Raw genomic sequence first — 22,290 nt, 5'->3', positions numbered from 1 at the left:
AACCCTCCCGTCTTCCCATCCCAAGTCCTGATCTTTTCCATAGTTCTTGAGTAAATTTTGGCTCCATTTGATATTCGTCTTTCCAGCCGTCCAGACTTTTGTTTCCTTTGCTCTGCCAGATCATTTTACCACCCTTTAGAAAATGTCACTCCTTGCTTAAAACCTATCCTCCTGTGGCTTCCCGTTTCCCTTGGAATACAATCCAGATCCCTTACTGTGGCTACAAGGATCTGCCTGATGTGGCCCCTCCTGCTTCTCCACTCACCTCTGTTCTCCTCCCCGCTGCTCTCACCTTTCCACCAACAGGCCAGCCTTGTACTCTCCCCAGGGCCTTTGCCCTCGATCTTCCTCTGTCTCTTCACGTGGCTGGTTCTGCATCCACGTTTCACATCCGCTGCTGTCTCAGAAGAGACCTGCCCCGTCCGCTTAGGGTAACTCACCCAGTTACTTTTTATCTCGGTGATCCTTGGTTTTCTGAGCTCTTAGCCCTTTCTGAGGTGAGCTGTTTTATGAGTTTGTTTTCCCCAGTTAGGGTGTAAGCTCCATGAAGACAGGGACCTTGTTTGGCTGGTTCACGGCTCTGTCCTTGGATTTGAGAGTAGTGCTTGGCCTGTAGTAGACCCTCCTATATTTGAAGAAAGAACAAAGAAAGATTCCCCAGTATAAATTATTAAAACTGTTAGCAACAAGTCTTCAGCGTAGTACAAACCAAGGTGGTCTCAAGATGGACAGCCCTCCTATTGCTCAAGATGCACTGAAGGAACTCATTCATGTTCAGGTGCTGTGGCAGTGCTTATGGGTATCCACAAATTAATGAAGCATAATCCATGCTCTTGAGGGCCTTTTACTCCAACGGGGAAGACACTCAAAGAAGGTAACCATATTAGGGAAAGATAGGATAAAATAGGCAGAGAGGGAAAGGTCAGGTAGGACGTGAGGTCTCTGGCTGGGGAAAAACACAAATTTTGGAACAGTTATGGGAGGGTCTGACCACAGCAAACTCCTTCGGGCATAAGGTTCCTCTGAAGAATGTAACAGACCACATACTCCCCCTACCAGGAATTTGACAAAAGACCTAACTAAAAATAAGTAGTAGACCTTAAAACCTTATGACCCACAGGGAACAGGATGGCCACAGACCGCCCCTCATACAATAGAAAATAGCCAATCAAAAAGGAGTGAGTAGGCTTTTAGAGTTACCCAGGCAATAAAGGTGGCACCTGAGAAGAAACTCGGGGAAGTAGAGAGGCCTGAACAAAACCCTGTAAAACAAAGTCCCCTGCTATCGTCACAGGCATTCACTTTCAAATGCTCCTTCTCTTAGAGAGCTTTCATACTATTCTTACTTTCTTGCACCCTAATAAACTTTTCCCTGCTGTTCATTTTGTGTCCACCTCTTTATTCTTCGAAGTGGCAAGACAGTGAATCCCAGGTATTGAAGTTACAAAAAAATCCTGCAATGTAACTTGAGTAAGATCTAGGCTTCTGAGCTCCAAGTTCACATACATGACTCTGCTCCTTTTTCTTGTTATTTAATAGAGCCCAGAATCTTTACCCAAAACAACTCCTTATTTTCAGTTTATGCACAAAACGTTAGGCATTGTTTTTACCTTTCTCATTTATTCCCATTTATGGTCAGATGTCATATGCCCTTTCTTCCCTCAAATATTTGAACCTCTCTTATAAGCATGGTTCTGAGATACAAAGATAACTACCGAAAACCTGGTTCTACCACTAAATCACAAATTCTGGAAGAGGATACAAATTAGTTGTTAACTTTCAGCAACAAATTTGTAAGAATCTAAGAAAAGGTCTAAGGTAGGCACACTGTATTTTACATGAAATTCATCAAGTTGGGTGTGTGTACTTATTCCCTGTTGTTACCTGATTTTCAAAGAGAAACAAATGTTTTCTTTGTCCTGTGGCTTGAAGAGTAGTCATCAACTAAGGAGTTCAACTCCGTGGGATAATGATATATTTGGTCTTTGTCCTTGGTGTCTGGCAAAAAGTTCCCCAAACCCTTAGAATTTTTTGGGGATAGGAGCATCTTTCCTTATTCATAGCATCTTTGGACCATTGCAGGGAGGTGGCTCGGGGTAGGGCCTCTAGGTGGTTTGAGGCCAGGGGCTGGTCATTAAGAAGAACAAATGGGATTAGAGGGTGGCATGTTTCAGCTCCACCCCCTGACCTCCCCACCTCGAGGAGGGAGGGGGCCTGGAAATGGGGTCATAAAAACTCTGGAACAACGAGTATAACAAGCATATCTAAAAGCGCATTCTTGATCTGGGAGCCTTCTCCATCTCAGTAAATGGCAACTTTGTCACTGTCCTTCTAGTTGTCTGCGAGGCCTCCCTAACCCCTCTCTGTAAGATACCCGCCTTTCACACACCTGCCCCTTTCCCTCACAATACTTTATTTTTGCCTAGATTTCCTTATTGGGCCAATATGTTTCAGTAAAGATGGTATTTGGAACATGGCAGGTGTTTCACGAATATTCGAATGAATGAGTAAACGAATGAACGTTTAGTCCTTGAAGCACTGGCTAAGATGAGGTTGTAGATGGAGGCAGGAAGCACCCAGATTGTGGCATTTTATATGCATCGCCTGCAGAATTTATGCTTTCTGATAGACACTAGGGAGCTGAGAGTTTTTTAGCAGGAACTCAGAATTTTATAGGCTGTTCTAGCTACAGTGTGTGGACTGGGGAGGCTAGAAGCAAGGAAAGCAGGTAGGTCAGTATTTAGGGTTGATGAGAGTTTGAAATCAGGAGGCCACGGTGTAGGGGCTGGGAATGGTCGTGGCCTGACTGTGGCACGGCCTAACAACAGTGATGCCACTTCGTCTGCTCTGTCTGCCCGTGTCTGAAGAGCGTTTGAGATTTGAAGCCGTTAGGTCACGGGAGAGCCTCAGTGGGGGCCTGCAGGAGCAGAGAGAAGCAGCTGTCTGTCTCCGTGGGCACATTCTCCCTTCCCTAGGGGTTGGCTTCCTTGTGCTTCGTGGTTGAACCTGGCTCAGCAGACCCCAGACGGACAAATCTGCAGGCCTGTCTAGTGCCCAGTCCTGGGTTCCTGCTGTGCTGTTCTCCCTCGTCAGGGAGCTAGTGAGCAGAGTTGGACTCTGGCTGATCCAGCTTTAAAGGCAACCAACACTGCCACTTACTTACTAGCTGTGACTTGAGCAGTGCACACAACCTCTACTTTTAGCCGAGTGCAAGTAATAGAATCTGGGAATACGGAGGATCGTATTCGTGAAGAAGTTTGAATTAACTGATGTGTGGAAAATAGATTTTCAAAGGTTAAGTCTGGTCTTAGACACATAAACTGTCCTTAGATTGAGATGGATGATAATACACATTTCAAAGATAGTGAGAGAATAAGGTAAAACATGTCTGTTGGTCACAGAAAAGGAAGGACAAAATTTGTTGAGTTTACAACAACATGTATACAGTAGTGTCACCACCACCGCAACCAAGATACAGAACTTTTTGATCACTCCAGAAGGTTCCCTCATGTCCTTTTGTAGTCAGTTCCTCAAGCCCCTGGGAACACTTGCACTGCTTTCCATAACCATAATTTTGCCTTTTCTAGAATTTAATGTAAATGGAATCATACAGCATGTCTTTTGTGTTTGACTTCTTTTCCCTTAGCACAATGCTTTTGAATCCATCTGTGGTTTTGTATATATCAATGATTCAGGTTTTCAATTGGTGGATAATATTCCATTGTATGGGTATACCACGATTTGTTTATCCTTTTGCTGATTGATGGATGTTAGGATTTCCAGTTTTGGTTGATACAAGTATTGCTATTATTATTAACATTCATTTACAAGTTTTGGTGGGGTATATGTTTTCATTTCTCTGTGAGAAACTGCCAAACATTTTCCATTGCCAACAGCTATCTTGTCAAGTGTCTGTTTACATTTTTTGCCCATTTAAGAAGTTGCATTATCTTTTTATTATCAAGTTGTAACAATTTGGGGGGACAGTCTTTTATCAGATACATGTTTTATAAATATTTTGATGTGTCTTGCCTTTTAATTTTTTTTTTTTAACATTTATTTATTTTTGAGACAGAGAGAGACAGAGCATGAACGGGGGGAGGGCCAGAGAGAGAGGGAGACACAGAATCTGAAGCAGGCTCCAGGTTCTGAGCTGTCAGCACAGAGCCGGACGTGGGGCTCGAACTCACGGAGCACGAGATCATGACCTGAGCCGAAGTGGGATGCTCAACCGACTTAGCCACCCAGGCACCCCGCCTTTTCATTTTTAAGTATCATTAGAAGAGCAAATGTTTTCTATTTTAAGTTCCATTGATCAGTTTCTTTTATATTTCATGCTTTTTGAATCCTAAGAAGTTATTGCTTACCCCGGGGTCACAAATACTTTTTCCTATGAGTTTTATAGTTTAGGTTTTACCTGTAGGACTGTGATCTTTGAGGTGATTTTTTTGTGTATGGTTTTTGAGTTAAGGATCAGGGCTCTTTTTTACATAAGGGTGTTTTAGCATCATTTGTTGAAAATGATGTTTTAGCATCATTTATTGAAAAGGCAGTTGTTGACAATCAGTTGACCCTATATATGAGTTTATTTCTGGACTATTCTGTTTCAATGACATATATGTATCCTTATACCAATTGTGTAGGTTATGCAGTGTTACTCTTTTCAAAATGTTTGCTATTTTAGATCTTTTGCATTTCCTTAAGCTTCAGAATCAGCTTGCCAGAATAGACCTATTGAATCTGTAGGTGAAGGTAGAGAGATTTGACATCTTAAGGTTGAGATCCATGACCATATTGTATCTCTCCCTCCTCCTCCCCCCCTCTTCCCCCCTCCACCCCCTCCCTCCCCTCCTCCTTCTCCCCCCCTCCTCCTTCTCCTTCTTCGACTTTAATTTCTCTTTGCAACATTTTACGTATTTCAATATATAATACAATTCTTGCATTACTTTTGTCAAATTTAACTGTGAAGGTTTCATATTTTTGGTACTATTGTGTGTGGTACTCATTTAATATTTGCTGCTGATATGTAGAAATATAAATGATTTTCATATATTGACAGTGTATTCTGCAATACTGCTAAATTCATTTAGTTTTTGTAAATTCCATAGGATTTTCTACCCAGAGATTCGTATTAAGTGCACATGAAGATTATTTTACCTATTTTTTCCAGTATCTGTGTCTTTTTAGTTTTTGCTTCATCGTACCTCTCTAGTATAGCATTGAAAGAGCTGAGAGCAGATCTTTCTCCCTAATCTTTCAGAGAGAAACATGTCGTCTTTCACTGTACAGTGTAATGTTAGCTGTAGGTTGTTTGTAGATATTCCTAACATTTTTTTTTTTAACATTTATTCAGTTTTGAGAGACAGAGACAGAGTGTGAGTGGGGGAGGGGCAGAGAGAGAGTGAGACACAGAATCCGAAGCAGGCGCCAGGCTCCGAGCTGTCAGCACGGAGCCTGACACGGGGCTCAAACTTCCCAGACCGTGAGATCGTGACCTGAGATGAAGTCAGCCACTTAACCAACTGAGCCACCCAGGCGCCCTGTTTGTAGATATTCTTTATCAGGTCGAAGAAGAAAACTTTCCTTCTTTTCCTAACCTGATGAAATGTTTTAGAAATCAGAAATGGATGGTGGATTTTTTTTTTCAGATGCTTTTTCTGTGTTGAGATGATCACGTTCTTTAGTGTTTAAGTGTTTAAGTCTTAAGTCTTTAAGTGTTTAAGTCTTTAAGTGTTTACATGGTGTCTTACACTGAGTTTTGAATGTTAAAGCAAGCCAACGTTCTTCAGATAGACTCTTTTTATATGTTGATGGTTATCCTTTTCATGTGTATTTTTTTTTGTATATTGCAGAATTTGTTTCGTGAGGAATATTTGTAGCTTTCTTAAATGCTTTTATCTGATTTTGTCCTGAGGGTTCTGGGAGACCTCATCAAAAGTGAGTGGGGATGTGTTTCTCTTTTATTTCTTGGAAGGAAGAATTTACTTAGAATTAGGGTATTAGTTCTCTCTTGCTGCATAACACATTACCACAAACTTAACGGCTCACAAAAACATAATTATTTGTTCACAGTGTCTGCAGGTCAGGAGTGTGGGGATGGCTTAGCTGGGTCTTCTACTGTCCATCTCACAAATGCAGTCAGGGTGTTAGCTTGCCTCTTACGGCTGTTGGCAGAGTTCAGTTCCTTGTGACTGTAGGACTTGTGGTGGCTTGCTTCTTTAAGCCAGTGGGCTAATCTCTCTGATACCAAGGAAAGGCTCAGTGTCTCTTTTAAAGACTTAACACTTAATTCAGTTGGGTCCTCCTAAGATAATTTCCCTTTTCCGTAACTCAGAATCAGTTGATGGGGACCTTAATTGTACCTGCAGAATCCTTTTACATGTGTCTTAAAACCTCATAAAAGGAGTAACTATCCCTCACCTTTGCTGTATTCCATTGGAAGTAGGACACACATTGTGGCCACACTCATGGGGACAGGTCACACAAGAGTTACACGGTGGCTTGACTTCTTTGAGGTTACTAAACTGTGTCTGCTACAGTTCATACTTTCTTAAATGTTCCGTAGAATTAATCTGGGCCAGAACTTTTCTTTTGGGGAAGGTTTTAACTACAAATTCAATTTTTTAAATAGACTTTGGGCTACTCTCGTTGTCTGTTTCTTCTCAAGTGAGCCTTTATAGACACAAAGTGGACATTCATAGAATGAGTATTCTCTCATTCTTTTAATATCTGTAGCATCTGTGATGATGTCTTCTCTTTCATTCCTGATATTGGTTATTTGTGTCCTTTCTCTCTTTTTTCACATGATTAGTTTGGCTAGAAGTTTATAAATGTTATTGATCTTTGCAGTGAATCAACTTTGGTTTCATTTTTTCTCCCCGCTATTAGTTGTCCATATTCTATTCCATTGCTTTATGCCGATATCTTTATTTTCTTCTACTTATCTTTTTTTTTTTTTTCATTTATTTATTTTTTGGGACAGAGAGAGACAGAGCATGAACGGGTGAGGGGCAGAGAGAGAGGGAGACACAGAATCGGAAACAGGCTCCAGGCTCTGAGCCATCAGCCCAGAGCCCGATGCGGGGCTCGAACTCACGGACCGCGAGATCGTGACCTGGCTGAAGTCGGACACTTAACCGACTGCGCCACCCAGGCGCCCCTACTTATCTTTTTTAAAAAGTCAATCAGCCTTTTTTAAAAAAGTTTTTTATATATTAACTTTGAGAGAGAGTGAGAGAGTGTGTGTGGCGTGAGTGGGGGAGGAGCAGAGAGAGAATCCCAACCAGGCTCTGCTCTGTCAGTGCAGAGCTCTACATGGGGCTTGATCCCACAAACAATGAGATCTTGACCTGAGCTGAAATCGAGGTGGGTGCTCAAAACTGAGCTACCCAGGTGCCTCTCTTCTACTTACTTTGAGTTTAATGTGTACTTCTTTTCCTAGTTTCTCATGGTGGAAGCTTAGATGATTGATTTTAGGCCTTCCTTTTTTTTTTTTTTAAATCATGAAATAAATTTCTTTTTGGGTATTGCTTTTGATTAAAAAAATTATTCAGTTCAAACTAATTTTAGTTTCGCCTGTGAATTCTGGTTTGAATGGATAATATTTAGGAGTATGTTGCTTAAATTTTGAATATTTGATTTTTTTCCATATATCATTTAGTCATCCATTTCTACTTTAATTTTTGTTATGGTCAGAAAATACATTTTGTATAATAAAATTTAAGAGAGTTTACTCTTGGGTGCCTGGGTGGCTCAGCCGGTTCAGGGTCTGACTTCTGCTCAGGTCATGGTCTCGCGGTTCGTGGGTTCAAGCCCCACGTCGGACTCTGTGCTGACAGCTCAGAGCCTGGAGCCTGCTTCAGATTCTGTATCTCCCTCTCTCTCTACTCCCTGCTTGCACTCTGTCTGTCTCTGTCTCTCAAAAATAAATAAATGCTACACAAAAATTTTTTTAAGAGCGTTTACTCTTAAATTTATTGAGACTGATTAATGGTGTATTTCGGTGAATGTTCTATATACACTTGAAAAGAATGATTATTCTACAGTTATGGAATAGAATGTTCTGTACGTGTTAGGTCAACTTGTTTGATAAGGTTGGTCAGTATCTTCAAGCAGTTCTCTCCACTTGTAACTACATTATGTAGTAGGCATCTTCAGAGCCGTGAAATGGGTTAATTGGTGAAAGTCATTAAACCCTTAAACTCATGGGTGGTTTTGTCTGTGTGTTGGGTGCTGAGAGGATGGAGGCTGGTTGATTTGATTTGTGTATCTACTCTTTGCCAGACGTGCTCAAGACATAGGGAATAGAGTGAAAGACACTGATAAACCATACCATTTCCTTGTCTTAAGAAACTTGTGTCTTGGGGGAATGAGAGACAGTCAGTTATTAATGCAATGAGGACGGAAGTGAGCACCCAGTGTTAAAGCCATCACCCAAGATAGCACCACACTGAAGAGACAGTGCAGTAGGTAGGTTTAAAAGCTATGTATCAATGATGCTTAAAACCCTTAATAACAGTGGTAGTAGCCCTGCATCTATAGTTTGCCCTAGAGAGGAAGAGACTGGAGCGTAGGCAATAGTAACAATGGTAGTAACAATTCATATACGTTTATTATGTGCCAGGCATCTTTTTAGCCTATTATATATATTCTTTTTATTATCAGTGTCACTCTCTGAGAGTAGGTACTGTTATCTCCACTTCACAGAAGAGGAAACTGAGGCACGTAGAGGTGAACTGGCCCAAGTTGCAAGTAAGTTGTTGAGTTAGGATTCATGGCCAAGCAGTGCGGCTCCAACATGCATATGAGCTGTAAGAGATTATGCTGATAATCCAGTTGGCAGATAATAAGGTTTTGATCTGGGATAGAAAATGGCATTGGGAATGTAGAGAAGGAAACAGATGGAAGAGGGTTTATTGAGGTAGAATATTATATAGCACTGAGGTAAAGTAGAGGAGGGACAATGTGCTGAAAAGAAACTACTGCTCACCAGAGAGATGGGGAGAGGATATAATACCCATTACGGAAAGAAGAAAATCAGAAGGAGCTGTTGTTCAAGCCAACCATTCCTCCCTCGGGTTCAAGAAAGGTGGAAGGCATGGAGGGAAAATTTGGTTATCATTTGTAATAGAGGTAATATTTGGATCTGTGAGAATATTGTGGTCACCAACGAAGAAAATAGGAAAGAGGAGAGGTTTCAAAAGGCAGCTTTAAAAATGTTGTGTTTATTGAGTAAAAGAGTTTTGAATCTAGTAGAGGTATTGGTGGTTCAAGCTTGTGTTGATTCAGTAGTGGTATTTCCAGGGGCTATTTCCTGGAAATACAAGCCCAGGTATTACAGGGGCTTGTAACTTAGTGTTGCCCAGTGGGTCATTACCAAAGGGGCGGGCGGTAGAGGGAGTATTGTGGTAGGAGGTGGAAGAGCATGGCTCTGTTTTTACTTAGCCTGTGTCCATGGCCTTGAATATATTATCTTAGAAGTGAGCCTTAGCTACCTTCAGATTAAACTAAAAATCAGTCATAAGGTTGAAAGTGGAAAAAAGCTTTGTACAAATGGAGACTGGTATTGAGCCAGGTAGTTAACCACTTCGATACCATCACGAAGGTGAGATTATGTAACTCCATTGGACTGATTCCACCAAGACAAGAATTTGTGATTATACTGTAGCTGGGCTTTTGACCTGAAAAGATCTTGGGTGGTGATATCAAATTCCCATTCTCTAATTGAGGTTTTGTGTTTAAATCTGAACTGGTGATTCTGTCCTTCAGCCATACTTTCACCACAAAAATCTGTGATATTTGATACACTTTTAAAATTCATTGCTCTCTTTTGCCTAGCTGGCTTTCTTCAGTGGTTGAGTCACTTTCTCTTATTTTCTTATCTAGAAAATAGGGATAATGATTCCTAGTCTCATTAATTCAGAGTGTCATTGGGAGGATCAGAGGAGACGTTGAATAGAAAAGCACTTTGTAAAGGGAGAACTCTATAATTACAACCGTCCCTTGGGTTTGTGGTGTGTTGATGGTGTTGGTTCATCACTCAGGTTCATCTGCTATCACTACCCTTCTGCTGCCAGCACGTTTATCTTGCACAGGAAAACAACGTACGATGTGTTTCATGAAATTCATCCTTTGAGCTAATAACGCTTAATTGTTGGCACACGCAAGAGAGTGCTCATTTGCTTGTCCCAGAATATACACCCTGTGTTGCCAGCCAGTGTTTCTGACATACAGTGCTTACCAGTGTGAGACCAGCGAGGTGCACGCTTGCCTTTGAAACTGTGAAAAACTGCCCCACTCGTTTTAACATGTACACATCTAATTGTGGACAATTCTCCTCCGCCACTTCTTTTCTCCCTTCCTCCTTCCCATTTCTCTCTTACTAAATCCCAGGACAAGGCACAAGACACACATCCCATAGAGTAAGGTTAGGTAGGGAGTTTGTGGTACCTGCATATCAGGTCTCAGTGGGAGGGATTATATGAGCTGTACTCCCGGGAGAGTTCCTGAGAGTTCCTGTCGGCTGTAGGTAGGTGTGCAGGGTACAAGGGTAAGTCCTTTTCAGTAAAAGATAGCCTTCGTAGTGATTATTCTTCCTTTTATCCCACTCCTCCACAAAGATACATACACGTATCTGGTAGAAGTTAGTCACTAGGGCCCAGAGTCCAAATTGAGCTGGTCTATTAATATGGAAAGTCACAGTCGTAAATCTGAACTGTTGATTCTGTCCTTTGTGTCTGTGATGCCTTTCCACCTCCCGGCACACACTCCCCTCTCCTATTCGATACTGTCTTACGTCAGTAACACGTAGATAGAGTGTGATGCTTCATTTTATGTTACGCAACTTCCCATTTGTTTTCTCTTACGTTCATAGTATACAACAGAATGAACTTCAGATTCGTAAGTGTTTCATTAAGTCATTCTGTTAAACGGGTCGTAACCGAATTCTACTTGGAGCAAAGGTATGATTGTTATTTACGTCCAACTTCTGACCATCTGTTACATCCTTCATTACACATCCATCATCCTTCTGCAGCATCGCCCCCCTTACCAGCGATGCCTGGGAAAGTTTCTTTGTAGCTCCCCCTCATACACTTACTTTGTCCTATTAACGGCTAATGTGGCTCTTGTGGCCTTTTCTCAAGTGGGATCTTCTCTGTTAGATGGCCTGGTCAGCTGATTTCTTGCCTCCTCCCCACTGCTGATCCACTGCTCATCTTTTTTTTCCTTTTCCTTGGCTCATCTCCATATTTGAGCTGCAACAGCACTCGTGTGTCTTCTTCATTTCTTTTTTCCAGACCTGCATGTGCATCAGAATCATTTAGGGAGCTTTAAAAAAAATGAGTAAGCGCAGTCCTTGGAGTATGATTTATCTGGGATGAGTCTTTGGGAAGCTGTAATTTCTCAAAGCTTCCTAGCAGAGTGTGATGAGTGGCCAGTTTGAGTGATTTTGTTGTGAATGGCTGTAATGTGGTAGTCACCTATCGTTAACGAGGGTCATTCCATTGTATAATGAATGCTTTTGAACTTGCCTTGCATTTACATGTGTTCTTTTCTGTAAAAGGGAGAATGTGACTCCCAGCCTTCTCTGATCTCACTCACCCCTCCTTAGGTAAGTAGTTTCTCATTTCAAGAGGTTGAGGACTTCTTGCAGTGTGGACATTCATTAAAGGTTGCACTGTGTTGCAGTTTTGAAGGAATCAGGGTGAGGAGATTGAAGGTTTTGAAGGAATCAAGGCAAGACTATTGAAGGTTTTGGCTAGACTTTATCCATCAGAAGAATTGTCTGCCTAGCTCTGGGATGTTTTCTTTTGGAGTGACTCATTAGTGGAGACTGTCCTCCAGGACTCTGTTGCTAATGGAAGTAGAAGAGACAGCTTTACTGGCTTCTTTCTCCAGGCTATCCCATCACCCCCCCTGCTGTCGCTAAGATCACACAAATTCTATGTGGTAGGCCCGACAGCCACATTCACAATACCCAACAGAAGAAATGCACACTGGCCCTGGGGCTGACATGTGACCCAAGTTGGGATAGAGATTCCAGGGTTTTATTTTATTTTCTTATTTTATTTTTTATTTATTTATTTATTTTTGAGTGTATGAACTGAGAAGTCTTTCATAGAACTGGGAAGAAGCAGCTATGTGCAAGATAAGCCGAGAAGAAAGTGAAGCAAGTGTATAGAGGGAAACAGATAATGCTGTGAGAACTACCTCAGTTCACAAGAGTCTTCTTGTTCTGTCCCCAGTAAGGGTGCTTCTTCCCATGCATTCTGAGGCTCTCCTGTAAGCTAACAATAAATTCCCTCTTTTTGGTTAACATAAGCCAAGGTTTCTGTTACTTGAAGGAAAAGCCGCTTTATTAACCTAAGAGGAGAGGAATGTGTATATGCCTTTCTACTTTGTATTTGTCGTAAGATCAGTACAAGTAGGGTGCTATAGATGAATAGGTCAGGGCCCCGTTAATCAGCTACCAGGAATACGTGAAGAAACAGTTTAGTTAAACTGAGTGACAGTTTGGCCATTAAATATGTGCAAAGCGTTTCCTTATAGTACCTGTCCCCAAGTCGGACAAAAAAAAGTTAGCTAATATGATTTCCATGTCTAATTAACACAGTCGGTGACTATCTTATTAGTTTTATCTGGCACTGTGATAGTACCTCTCTTAGTTTTTTTTTTGCTAAGTCATGCTTTTCCTGGTATATACCCACTGGGATGTTAATAATGGTTCTTTTTCTAAAACAAATTACAGCCTGTGTGATTGTTTTTTTGTTTTTGATCAAATTGCCTGGAATTTTTGGTGTCATCCTTTGTTCAGACTACTAATACTCTTTGTAGAAGCATGAGATGTTACTATTCGTAAGTACTGTGATATGGAAACTCCCTTCCCCCACATCTGTCTTCAACAAATTCTGTCTCTGTAAGAAGTACCCATTTTACTTGGAGAACAGCTTGTTGAACTTCCCTCACTTTAGTGAATACCACTGCAGTTCTTATCAACACTGCAATTTCTCTCTTAGCTTTGCATTCCTACCCTGTCATTATAGTAGCCCCTGAAAAACAGGCACGGTGAGCATTTGTTCTTTGTGGCCGGCCAGCAGAGGAACTCCGTATCTGGAATTCTCTACCTCACGATTTTTTGTGGGAAGCAGTGTCACTACCCACATGCTCCCCCCTCCACTGCCAGCCCTTGCATATCTTCCACCCAGACCAGAGTGGGGAGTTTTCTTTTCTCCAGGTTGGGGGATAAACATTAGAGGTGTGAAGTTGGATGGCTTAGCTGGTACGGGTGAGGAGGGGGTGCTGAGCCGTAACTTAATGCTCTGAACTCAAGCGTCTCGCTGGCAGCCACATTCTGAATTTTGACTCGAGATTGGATCCCTTACATAGGTTGTTGGCAGAGATTGAAAACATTTTTTTGTTTTCTTAAAGTTGAGTTTGTGATCTCGCTGAATGCTTTTGTAGCTTCCCGAACTGACTGTGACGGCTGTCTTCAATTCCTTATTTTGTAGATTTCTGTGCTAGGAGACTTCGCTTTGTCTTAACCCTCGCAAGGGCACTGTAGTGTTTCATGGTGGAGCTCCAGTCATGCCAGCCCTTCACTGTAGTGTCTTTTTAATAAAAAAACTTAAACCTCCCTTACGTTTCTTTATGGTCGTTTTACACCTTGCAGCCACTGTTGGAATCTTTGTGTTTTATGAGGTCAAGACTGTCATCTTTGATAGTCACAACTAATCCAAGAGTTAGGGGTTTTCCTTAGTATTTATTGAAATGAACTGGCTCTGTGATGGGCATTGAGGAGGGCACTTGTTGGGATGAGCACTGGGTGTTGTATGTAAGCGATGAATCACGGCAATCTACTCCCCAAACCAAGAGAACACCGTATACACTGTATGTTAGCCAACTTGACAATAAATTAAATTAAAAAAACAGTTTAAAAAATATTGAAAATAAAAGAACTGGCTTTAATAATTTAGGCCAATTAATGGCATTGGCGTGTTTAAACCTACACATCTATAGAGTGTTCATGATTTACTTATAGTTTCTGACTTGTTTTTCCCCTGATTTTCCTGTTTATCAAAACCCATGTGTGTCTGTTGCAGAAAAATTACGTTCAGTACAGGGAAGTATTAAAAAACTGTGTAGGGCCCCCATGTCAGTCTACAGATTCACTGTAACCCCTATTAAAATTCTCACGGCCTTTTTTATAGAAATCAACAGTGCAATTCTAAATTCACATGGAAATGCAGAGAACTCAGAACAGCTGAAACAACCTTGAAAAGAACAAAGATGGTAGACTTTCACTCTCAATTTCAAAACTTAATACAAAGCTACTGTAATCAAGATGGTGTAGTAATAGCATAAAGATATCGTATGTCAATCTGCGGTCATTTGACTTTTTTTTTTTTTTACTACCCCACTTCCTTATGGTCATTTGATTTTTAACAAAGGTGCCAAACAATTTAATGGGGAAAAGAACAGCCTTTTCAACAAATGGTTCTGGAACAACTTGGTATCCATACGAAGAATGAATGAATTTGAATCTCTCATACCAAAATTAACTAATAAAATGGATTGGACCTAAAACTAAAACTTTTAGAAGAACACAGGTGTAAATCTTTATGACCTTGGGTTAGCCATTGGTTCCTTAGATAGGACACCAAAAGTAGAAGCAAGCAAAGAAAAAATAAATAAGTTGGATTTCATCAAAGAAAGAAAATGATAAATTAGGCTTCATCATAATTGAAAACATTTGTACTTCAAATGACATTGTCAAGACAGTGAAAAGACAACCCACAGAGTGGGAGGAAATGTTTGGAAATCGTATCTAATAAAGGTCTAGTATCAAGAATATATAAAGAACTCTTACAAGCTAAAAAGACAAACAACCTGTTTTAAAAAGTAGGCAAAGGAATTGAATAGATATTTCTCCAAAGAAGATACGCAGATGGCCAGTAAACACGAAAAGATGCTCAACGTCTTAGTCACAAGGGAAATGCAAGTAAAAGCCACAGTGCTACACCCACTAGGATGACCGTAATGGAAAAGGTGGACAATAAAAAGTCTTGGTGAGGATGTAGAGAAAGTGGCACCTCATGCGTTGCTGGTGGGGATATAAGGTGGCACAGCCACTTTTTGGAAGACAGCTTAGCAATTTCACAAACGGTTAAGCACAAAGTTACCATATGACCCAGTAGTTGTACTCCTAGTAGGACTGTTGGGTGTCCAAGAAAAATGAAAACACGTCTCTTCAAAAACTTGTACACAAATGGTCCTTGCACCCAAAAGCAGAAACGCTTTTTTGTACCAGCCCCAAAGTAGAAGCTACCCAGATGTCCGTTCACTGTTGAATGGTTAAACCTAGTGTGATGTGTCCATGCACTGGAATACTATTCAACAATAAAAAGGAATGGAATGATGATGCCTGTAACAACGTGGATGATGAACCTTGAAAGTATACGCGGACTGGAGGAAGCCAGACAGAAGACTACATATTGTGATTCCATTTATATGAAATGTTCAGAATAGACAAATCCGTAGAGACAGGAAAAAGGAGACGAGTGGTTGCTAGGGGCTGGAGGGAGAAGGACATGGGGAGTGACTGCTGGTGGATACGGGGTTTCTTTTGGGGTCGACGAAAATGTTCTGGGCGGACACTGACCACGGTGATGGTCGCACCACCTTGTGAATAAACTATAAGCCACTGAATTGTATACTTTAGAAGAGGCAATTTTATGCTATGTGAAACATATCTCAATTAAAAAAAAAAGATAATTGACAAAATAGAAGGCACCTCAGATCCCACTGCCCAGGACTTAGGTGCTACCACAGCTTAGGTGCACGAAGCATTTTACAAAATGCTTACTCAGTGCTGGACTCCTGAGCCCTGTATGTACCTTCTCATTTAGTTCTAACAGCAGCTTTGTGAGTCTTCTGTCAGAACTGGGACTCCTGACTCCAGAGTTTTTTCTGCTAATTCTCTGTGCCTGTGTTTACAAAGAATTTTGGGTAAAGACAAGAGCATGCTACTTTGGCATTTTATTAAAATACTGTTTTACAGAGTTCAATGCTTAACTCACAGTTGGCCAAAATATATTTGTGGTGTGGTTTGGTTGGTTAGCATTCAGCAGTTTAGGAAAGCAAATACTTGGGAAATAGGGTTAAATCCCTGAAGTTATTAGTCTTTTAATACCAAGGAGCTTAGGTTGATCTTCCTTCCTTCCTTCCTTCCTTCCTTCCTTCCTTCCTTCCTTCCTTCCTTCCTTCCTTCCTTCCTTTCTTTCTTTCTTTCTTTTTTCCTTCAGAGATTGCAAGAAAGTAACAAGTAGAATTAGAAATTTCCTTCACTGGCCATTCATCCTGGTCTGGTGTAATGCTGGGGGTAGAAGAGGTGCTTGGATTTTGTTTTCATATAATGCTCCTCATCAGGATATGCTGTGATCAATTGCTTTTCTGCTAGAGTGTATAAAGTGGAAGGCACAGTGAAAGGCACTCGCATGGAAAGCTTTGTTACAGTGGTTACTTTTGTTTGTTTTCATATACTCTTAACATTTCAGAGCAACTATCATGGGTTCACAGGTTTTATCCTGTGCACTCATTTATTGATTGATCCTTATTCGTGGGCACCTAAAACGTAGTGAACTTGAAACTTCTCGTAAAACAAACAAAACTTGGTTAGTGATTTTTTTTTTTTTATTTGTAAGTAGAGTTGTTCAGACTTTTTAATGACTCTGACATGAAAATGCCATGTTTTTAAAAACCTTGAGCCTCGATAGTGGTGCTCTGGCTTTATTCTTTTGTCGTGTAATGAAAGAAAATGTATTAATTTTCTTTGAAAGTTTATTATTTCTAGAAACTTATGAATAGCTTGAGTCTGACGGAAGTTCATTTTTGTTTTATTTATTGATTTTGAGAGAGAGAGAGCAAGAGAATGAGCAGGGAGGGGCAGAGAGAGAGAATCCCAAGCACACTCCCCGCTATTTGTGCAGAGCCCGATGCGGGGCTGGAACTCATGAACTGTGAGATCGTGACCTGAGCCGGAACCCAGAGTCGGACGCTTAACCTACTGCTGAAGCCCCCAGCACCCCTGACCAAAGTTCCTACTGAAGTGCGGGTGCCCCTGCCATGGCATGGCCTTCACCTTGCAGTTGAAGGAGACTTGGTTTTAGTAAATATTAGCACTGAGATGTGAATGTCCAAGGAAGCGCAGAGTGTATTCTTTTTTCCCCAGAAAAGTGCTCTCAGAAATTTGACTCTAATAAAAGAAACACTTGGACGTAGATATCATAATCTCATGATAATTTTAATGTAGATGGACCAAGCTTGGATTCTAAATTCCACAAAGGCAGAAACTTTTTACCACCCTTGTATAATGTAAGAGTTTATTCTTACTCCTTGTCTATAGTAAATGCTTAATAAATGTTTGTTATATAAAAATATATTTGTAATCACATATATATTGGCATTTTACATACTGTTTGGTGAAATACCCCCATGCCTATACAATTAACTAGAATGTTCTCAATTGATAAAATTGCTTGTAATAATTTTTCTTAATGTTTCTGTCTCTTTTTAGGTTGGTATTTTGTATGGCATCTTTTTCTATCGAAATTCAAGTTTCTGCGGGAACTGGTGGGAGACACAGGATCTCAGGAGGGAGATCATGAGCCATCAGGCTCTGAAACAGAAGAAGACACTTCGTCATCCTCACACAGGATCAGATCTGCTCGCCAAAGGAGGGCACCTGCTGATGAAGGCCACTGACCCCCAGCCCGCGTCTTGTACTAGTGAATGATGAAAGGCAGTGAGGAGCCTCTGTCTTTAATGACTTGGCTTTGCATTTTTTTTTACTTGGATTTTAAGTCCAGTTGGAAAAAAAAAAAGATTTATATGTAAGCCATATGAAAATAAAGGGAATTAAAACCAAATCAGACCATTGCAAATTCCATCTTAAAGAATAATCTTTTGCTTCACTAGCTTTTTCCACTTACATACTTACTACTCTTCGCCTCCTGGGCTTATTTTCTTGCACTGGTGTGAATCTGGTAAACATTACAGGCTTGAAAAACCATATTTTATTAGTTCTATAATGTATGTTGTATTTTTGTTTTTGTTACCACATGTTAACCTTGTCTGAAATTGGGATGTAGCTCATGATTACCGTCAGCCAGGAGATGGTTATGATGGAGTTACCCAACCCGTGCATGTGTGCACGTACTAATAGCTTGTCCTAGACAGCGTCATCACTGTATTATTGGTGTCAAACGCGTCAGGTTTAAGAGGCATTTAAAAATGTCTTCAAAAAGATTGCACTATGATTCAGCATTGAAACGAAAAGTTATCGTGTACGCAGAAAAGCATGGAAACAGGGCAGCCGGGCGCACGTTCGGTATTAGCGAAGCCAACATCCGTCGCTGGAGGAACGACCGTGCTTCCATATTTACTTGTAAAGCTACAACAAAATGCTTCACGGGGCCTAAGAAAGGAAGATACCCACAAGTGGACGAAGCTGTACTATGTTTTGTTGGTGAGATGCGTGCAAAAGGATTGCCTGTCACGCGCCAGGCAATGCGGTCGAAGGCGGGAGAAATTGCCAAAACCCTGGGAATAGACGAAACAAAATTCAAAGCAACGAGAGGCTGGTGTGATCGATTCATGCGCCGAGCAGGACTGTCTTTAAGGCGTCAAACATCGTTTTGCTCCAAGCTGTCTGCTGACGTGAAACAGAAGGCCACGGTGGAACACCCTTTTAAGAAACGCTGCCTCCCCAGTGCTCTGGGTGACACCAAGGGTGCCGTTCTGTGGAAGCGAGCAGACCTCCGCGGCTGTGGTTGGAGAAGTGATTCAGAAGAGTTGGACTCAGAATATGAAGTTATAGTTATAACTTAACCAGTTAATTCATACACTTTCTTCAGGTATGTGCAAGATTGGTGTGATAAAAACCCGTTTAACTCTAGAACAACGTTTCACTAAATACCAACATTCTACATGCTAGGAAGGCATTGTGTCGGTTTAATTGCCTGTTTTTTCTTAGTGGCACACATGGTGCCTCCTACAGTTGATGGTATCTTAGTTTAAAAATAGTTTGTAAATTTATTTTTCTTTGTTGGATAGCGGTTATTTATTGGGGAACTTCGTCCTGACTCTTAGGCTGTTACAGTGGTCCTCTAGGAGATACAGTTTTTTTGCAACCTATTCAAGGTTTTAGAGTAGTAATTTAGGCATCTAAGAAACTGTCTTCTACTTCAGGAAGAGGATTAGTTTCTCCCTTTTGTGTGGGAGGACTTCATGCTCAAGGCATGCGTTGTGGAGAAAGTACTTCTTCACAAACGATTCAGTGACAAGACCTCAGAGGTCCTGGGTATTGAGGATAAAATAGAGTGGTGACCATGCCCGCCTCACTGGAAAATAATCTGCCGGGTGCCCGTGTTTGTGTTCACTGGACTTTGGACTGGGTGTTCACCAGGGAAGAGAGATAGGAATTCAAAGACCCTTCCCGTTCAGTGTTACCTGCTCTGTACAAGAATGAACTGCAACGCCGGTGTCTTGTATTAATCCAAGTTCTTGTTAGGTTTTTCCCCTTTTTTTTCCTCAAGAACCAGTCATCATAGATACTCCCCTCTGTTTTACAACCGTGTGGAACCACGTCTGATACCTCGTCTTTCACGCCCATAGTTGGTTTGTTAACAGGCACACTTGCTGCGCCCCAGCTTGTGTTCCTGAGGTTTGCCTCTGCCGTCATTGTAGCCCTTTGGATAAACTGAAAGGGAATCTACAGACCATAAGTTTAGTTTTCAGTATTTGCTAGGGGAAGATCCCCAGCAACTGAGAGGCACATACTCCTTCTGTCATTTCCTTATTGGATGCAGTTTTCTGTTTGTGACCGTGGCGATGAACAGAACCGTGACACAAGTTGCAAGCGTTAATTTTTGTGCTTCATTCTAGCTGCATTATCACGTTAAAACGGTCATCAGCTAGAAAAGAATTAATGCCTAAAAGCTTCTTGGTTACTGGGAGGATATTTTAAATAGGTCTTTCATAGTCTAATATTTTGAGCTGTGGATTCTGCTCTCTGGTGTGTACCTTAGGTTTAGATACTAATCATAGTTGCTGACAAACATTACGTAGCCAGTGAGCTTCTGTACTGTTTCAGTATTAAAGAACGATGGCTGGTGTAACTTCATAAAATCTGCAGGGGTCATCCACAGGTGACTACAAATGAATCCATGTGAAGGTGTACATGTTGGTATTATTTACATTTATGCTTCAGGGATATCTTTTTTAGTAGGATTTAGGGAAACGGTCTGTTGAACTTACTTAGGAAATACATCCAAAAGCATATTAAGTAGCTTACACCCTACCACCTTTTAACTCTTCGCAGTGCAAAAAGAAATCACTGATGCCAATATGAATGTTTTGCAAACGAATTCCTTTGTTTAAAGCTTTTATCTTTTCTTGCATTCCTTTTGCCCTCGATACACTCACCGTAGTACGTATTTCTAAGCCCGCCGCTAAGATAGGCGAGAGGAGTGTTAACACACAATTATTTGTGTGGGATAATGTTTCTGTTCCCATTTCTCTGTTAGTGCTTTTGTAGCTGTGCTTAACCATAACTTCATAAGTGCATTTTCATTTTCTCAGTGGGAGACTGACTAGCCTGTGGTTAATTTTGAAGCTTAGAAGGTTCCGAGCTTAATTAAGAGTGCATTCAAGTATCCATCTGGTCTGAATACTCACAGAGATGGTGACCAACTATGCCATCTTTTGAGGATTAATTCTAAAATTGAGGACTCTGATAGGTTGTTTCATTTCCTTTCCAATCAACCATTCCCACATCTCTTTTGCCTCTGACACTTTTGTGAAAATTGCCTGTATCAAGCGTACTGGTTTGCGTTGCTCTGATTCCAATGCCAAAAAACACTAGATATTTGTGTGGCACTGTTCAGTGAGGTTTTTAATATTTACATCAAGCTAAAAATAGAATTCATCCAATGGATTTTGTAGTCTTGTTTTCATGGTGGAAACATTAAATACCTAGTTTTTGGGTGAATAGCTAATTCACCTATAGGCTGACCCATTTCTTTAGATGATGCTAGGCTTAAAAACAAGTTCAACTGTTATTTTGCTGAAAGGTGGGAATATATTTTGCTGGAAGATGGGTGAACCATATTAATGGCTTCACAAAATGTTACTTTAAACCAAAACGTGTTGAAAGATTTGAAAGTAGTGCTCTTTTATTTTTAGGAGCAACGTAGTTTGAAATTACTTTAAGTCAACAATGCAGTATTTTTTAAAGTCCGTTTTTCTTAAAAGTTGTGTTTTAGTGTAACATGTAACCAATGTAACATTAGATTTTTGACTGGTAAACTTCAGGTGCTTTTATATTTGAAGTTGACTTTTAAAAGCTAATGAGCAGTACTCAAAGGTTGTAGACTTTGGAGCAACTAATGGAGTCTAGAATTCAAGCACCTAGTATCGTCTGCTTTTAAAGTATCCTATAGCTTTTAACTTAAAGCATAAAGAATAGCATTTTATCTTATATTACTAAAACTTCCATTTTCCATTTCTTAATGTACATGGGCTGCCTGCCTTATGACCAGTGTTTAACAGTAAGTACCCTTCCAAGTCAGTTCTGTGCATAACCATCCACCAAATATGGCTTCTCTGGTTCCTTAAAGGAAACACTGTGTGCTGTGCTATGATGCATTGCCATCCTGCTGCTTGACAAATAGGTCTATGTATAAGGAATTAGAAATGTGTGCATCAATAGTACCATTATATAACGAGATGTAAAATTAGAGTTAAGAAATGTGTGTAAATGATCATTCACTGTTTTTGTTTCAAAACTGGTCAGTACTATATACCTAAAGCTTCTGTGGTTTGTTTGATGTTTTAACTTTCACTTTAAACTGCAAAGAATAAATTAAACTGAAAACAAAAGTTTGGTATGTGTCATTGATAAAGTATAGTAAGTATGAAGGGTACCTGGGGCATGAAGGGAGTTGAAAGCAGTCATTTTTCCCAGTGGTCCACGCTTCACCACATTTTTCACACTCTAAGAGTCTGTAAGAATTAAAGTAACCACGGTCCTAGTGCCATGAAAGTAATTGACGTAGAACCCAAAGGACATAGGGATTTGAGCTAAATTGCTTTGCCCATGTATGGCCTTTGGCTCTCTTCTCATAATTTATCCAACACCCTCAAGATTGTTTTGATATTCTGTTTACCGTAGGTCATGTCTCACATTTTTGTTAATATTAACCACCCAGAGGACTGAGTGGGGACACGGACCAA

At 40.7% G+C, this 22,290-nt stretch overlaps 1 protein-coding gene across 1 annotated transcript in view; it reads left to right on the top strand.

The window, feature by feature from the left end:
- SMIM13 (small integral membrane protein 13) overlaps positions 1-21,936 on the top strand; it is a 28,119-nt gene extending 6,183 nt beyond the window's left edge. The window contains exon 2 of the mRNA XM_025917331.2: positions 17,573-21,936. Within this exon, the coding sequence (XP_025773116.1) occupies positions 17,573-17,760 (188 nt within the window). The 3' untranslated portion in view covers positions 17,761-21,936. The remainder of the gene's footprint in view (positions 1-17,572) is intronic.
- Positions 21,937-22,290: the final 354 nt, after the last annotated feature.

The sequence above is a fragment of the Puma concolor genome, chromosome B2, assembly GCF_028749965.1.
Source record: "Puma concolor isolate L17-30 chromosome B2, mPumCon1.1.hap2, whole genome shotgun sequence".
In the NCBI taxonomy this organism is placed as follows: domain Eukaryota; kingdom Metazoa; phylum Chordata; class Mammalia; order Carnivora; family Felidae; genus Puma; species Puma concolor.
Note: the sequence above shows the minus strand (reverse complement) of the source record. Positions and strands in the feature narration are given on the sequence as shown.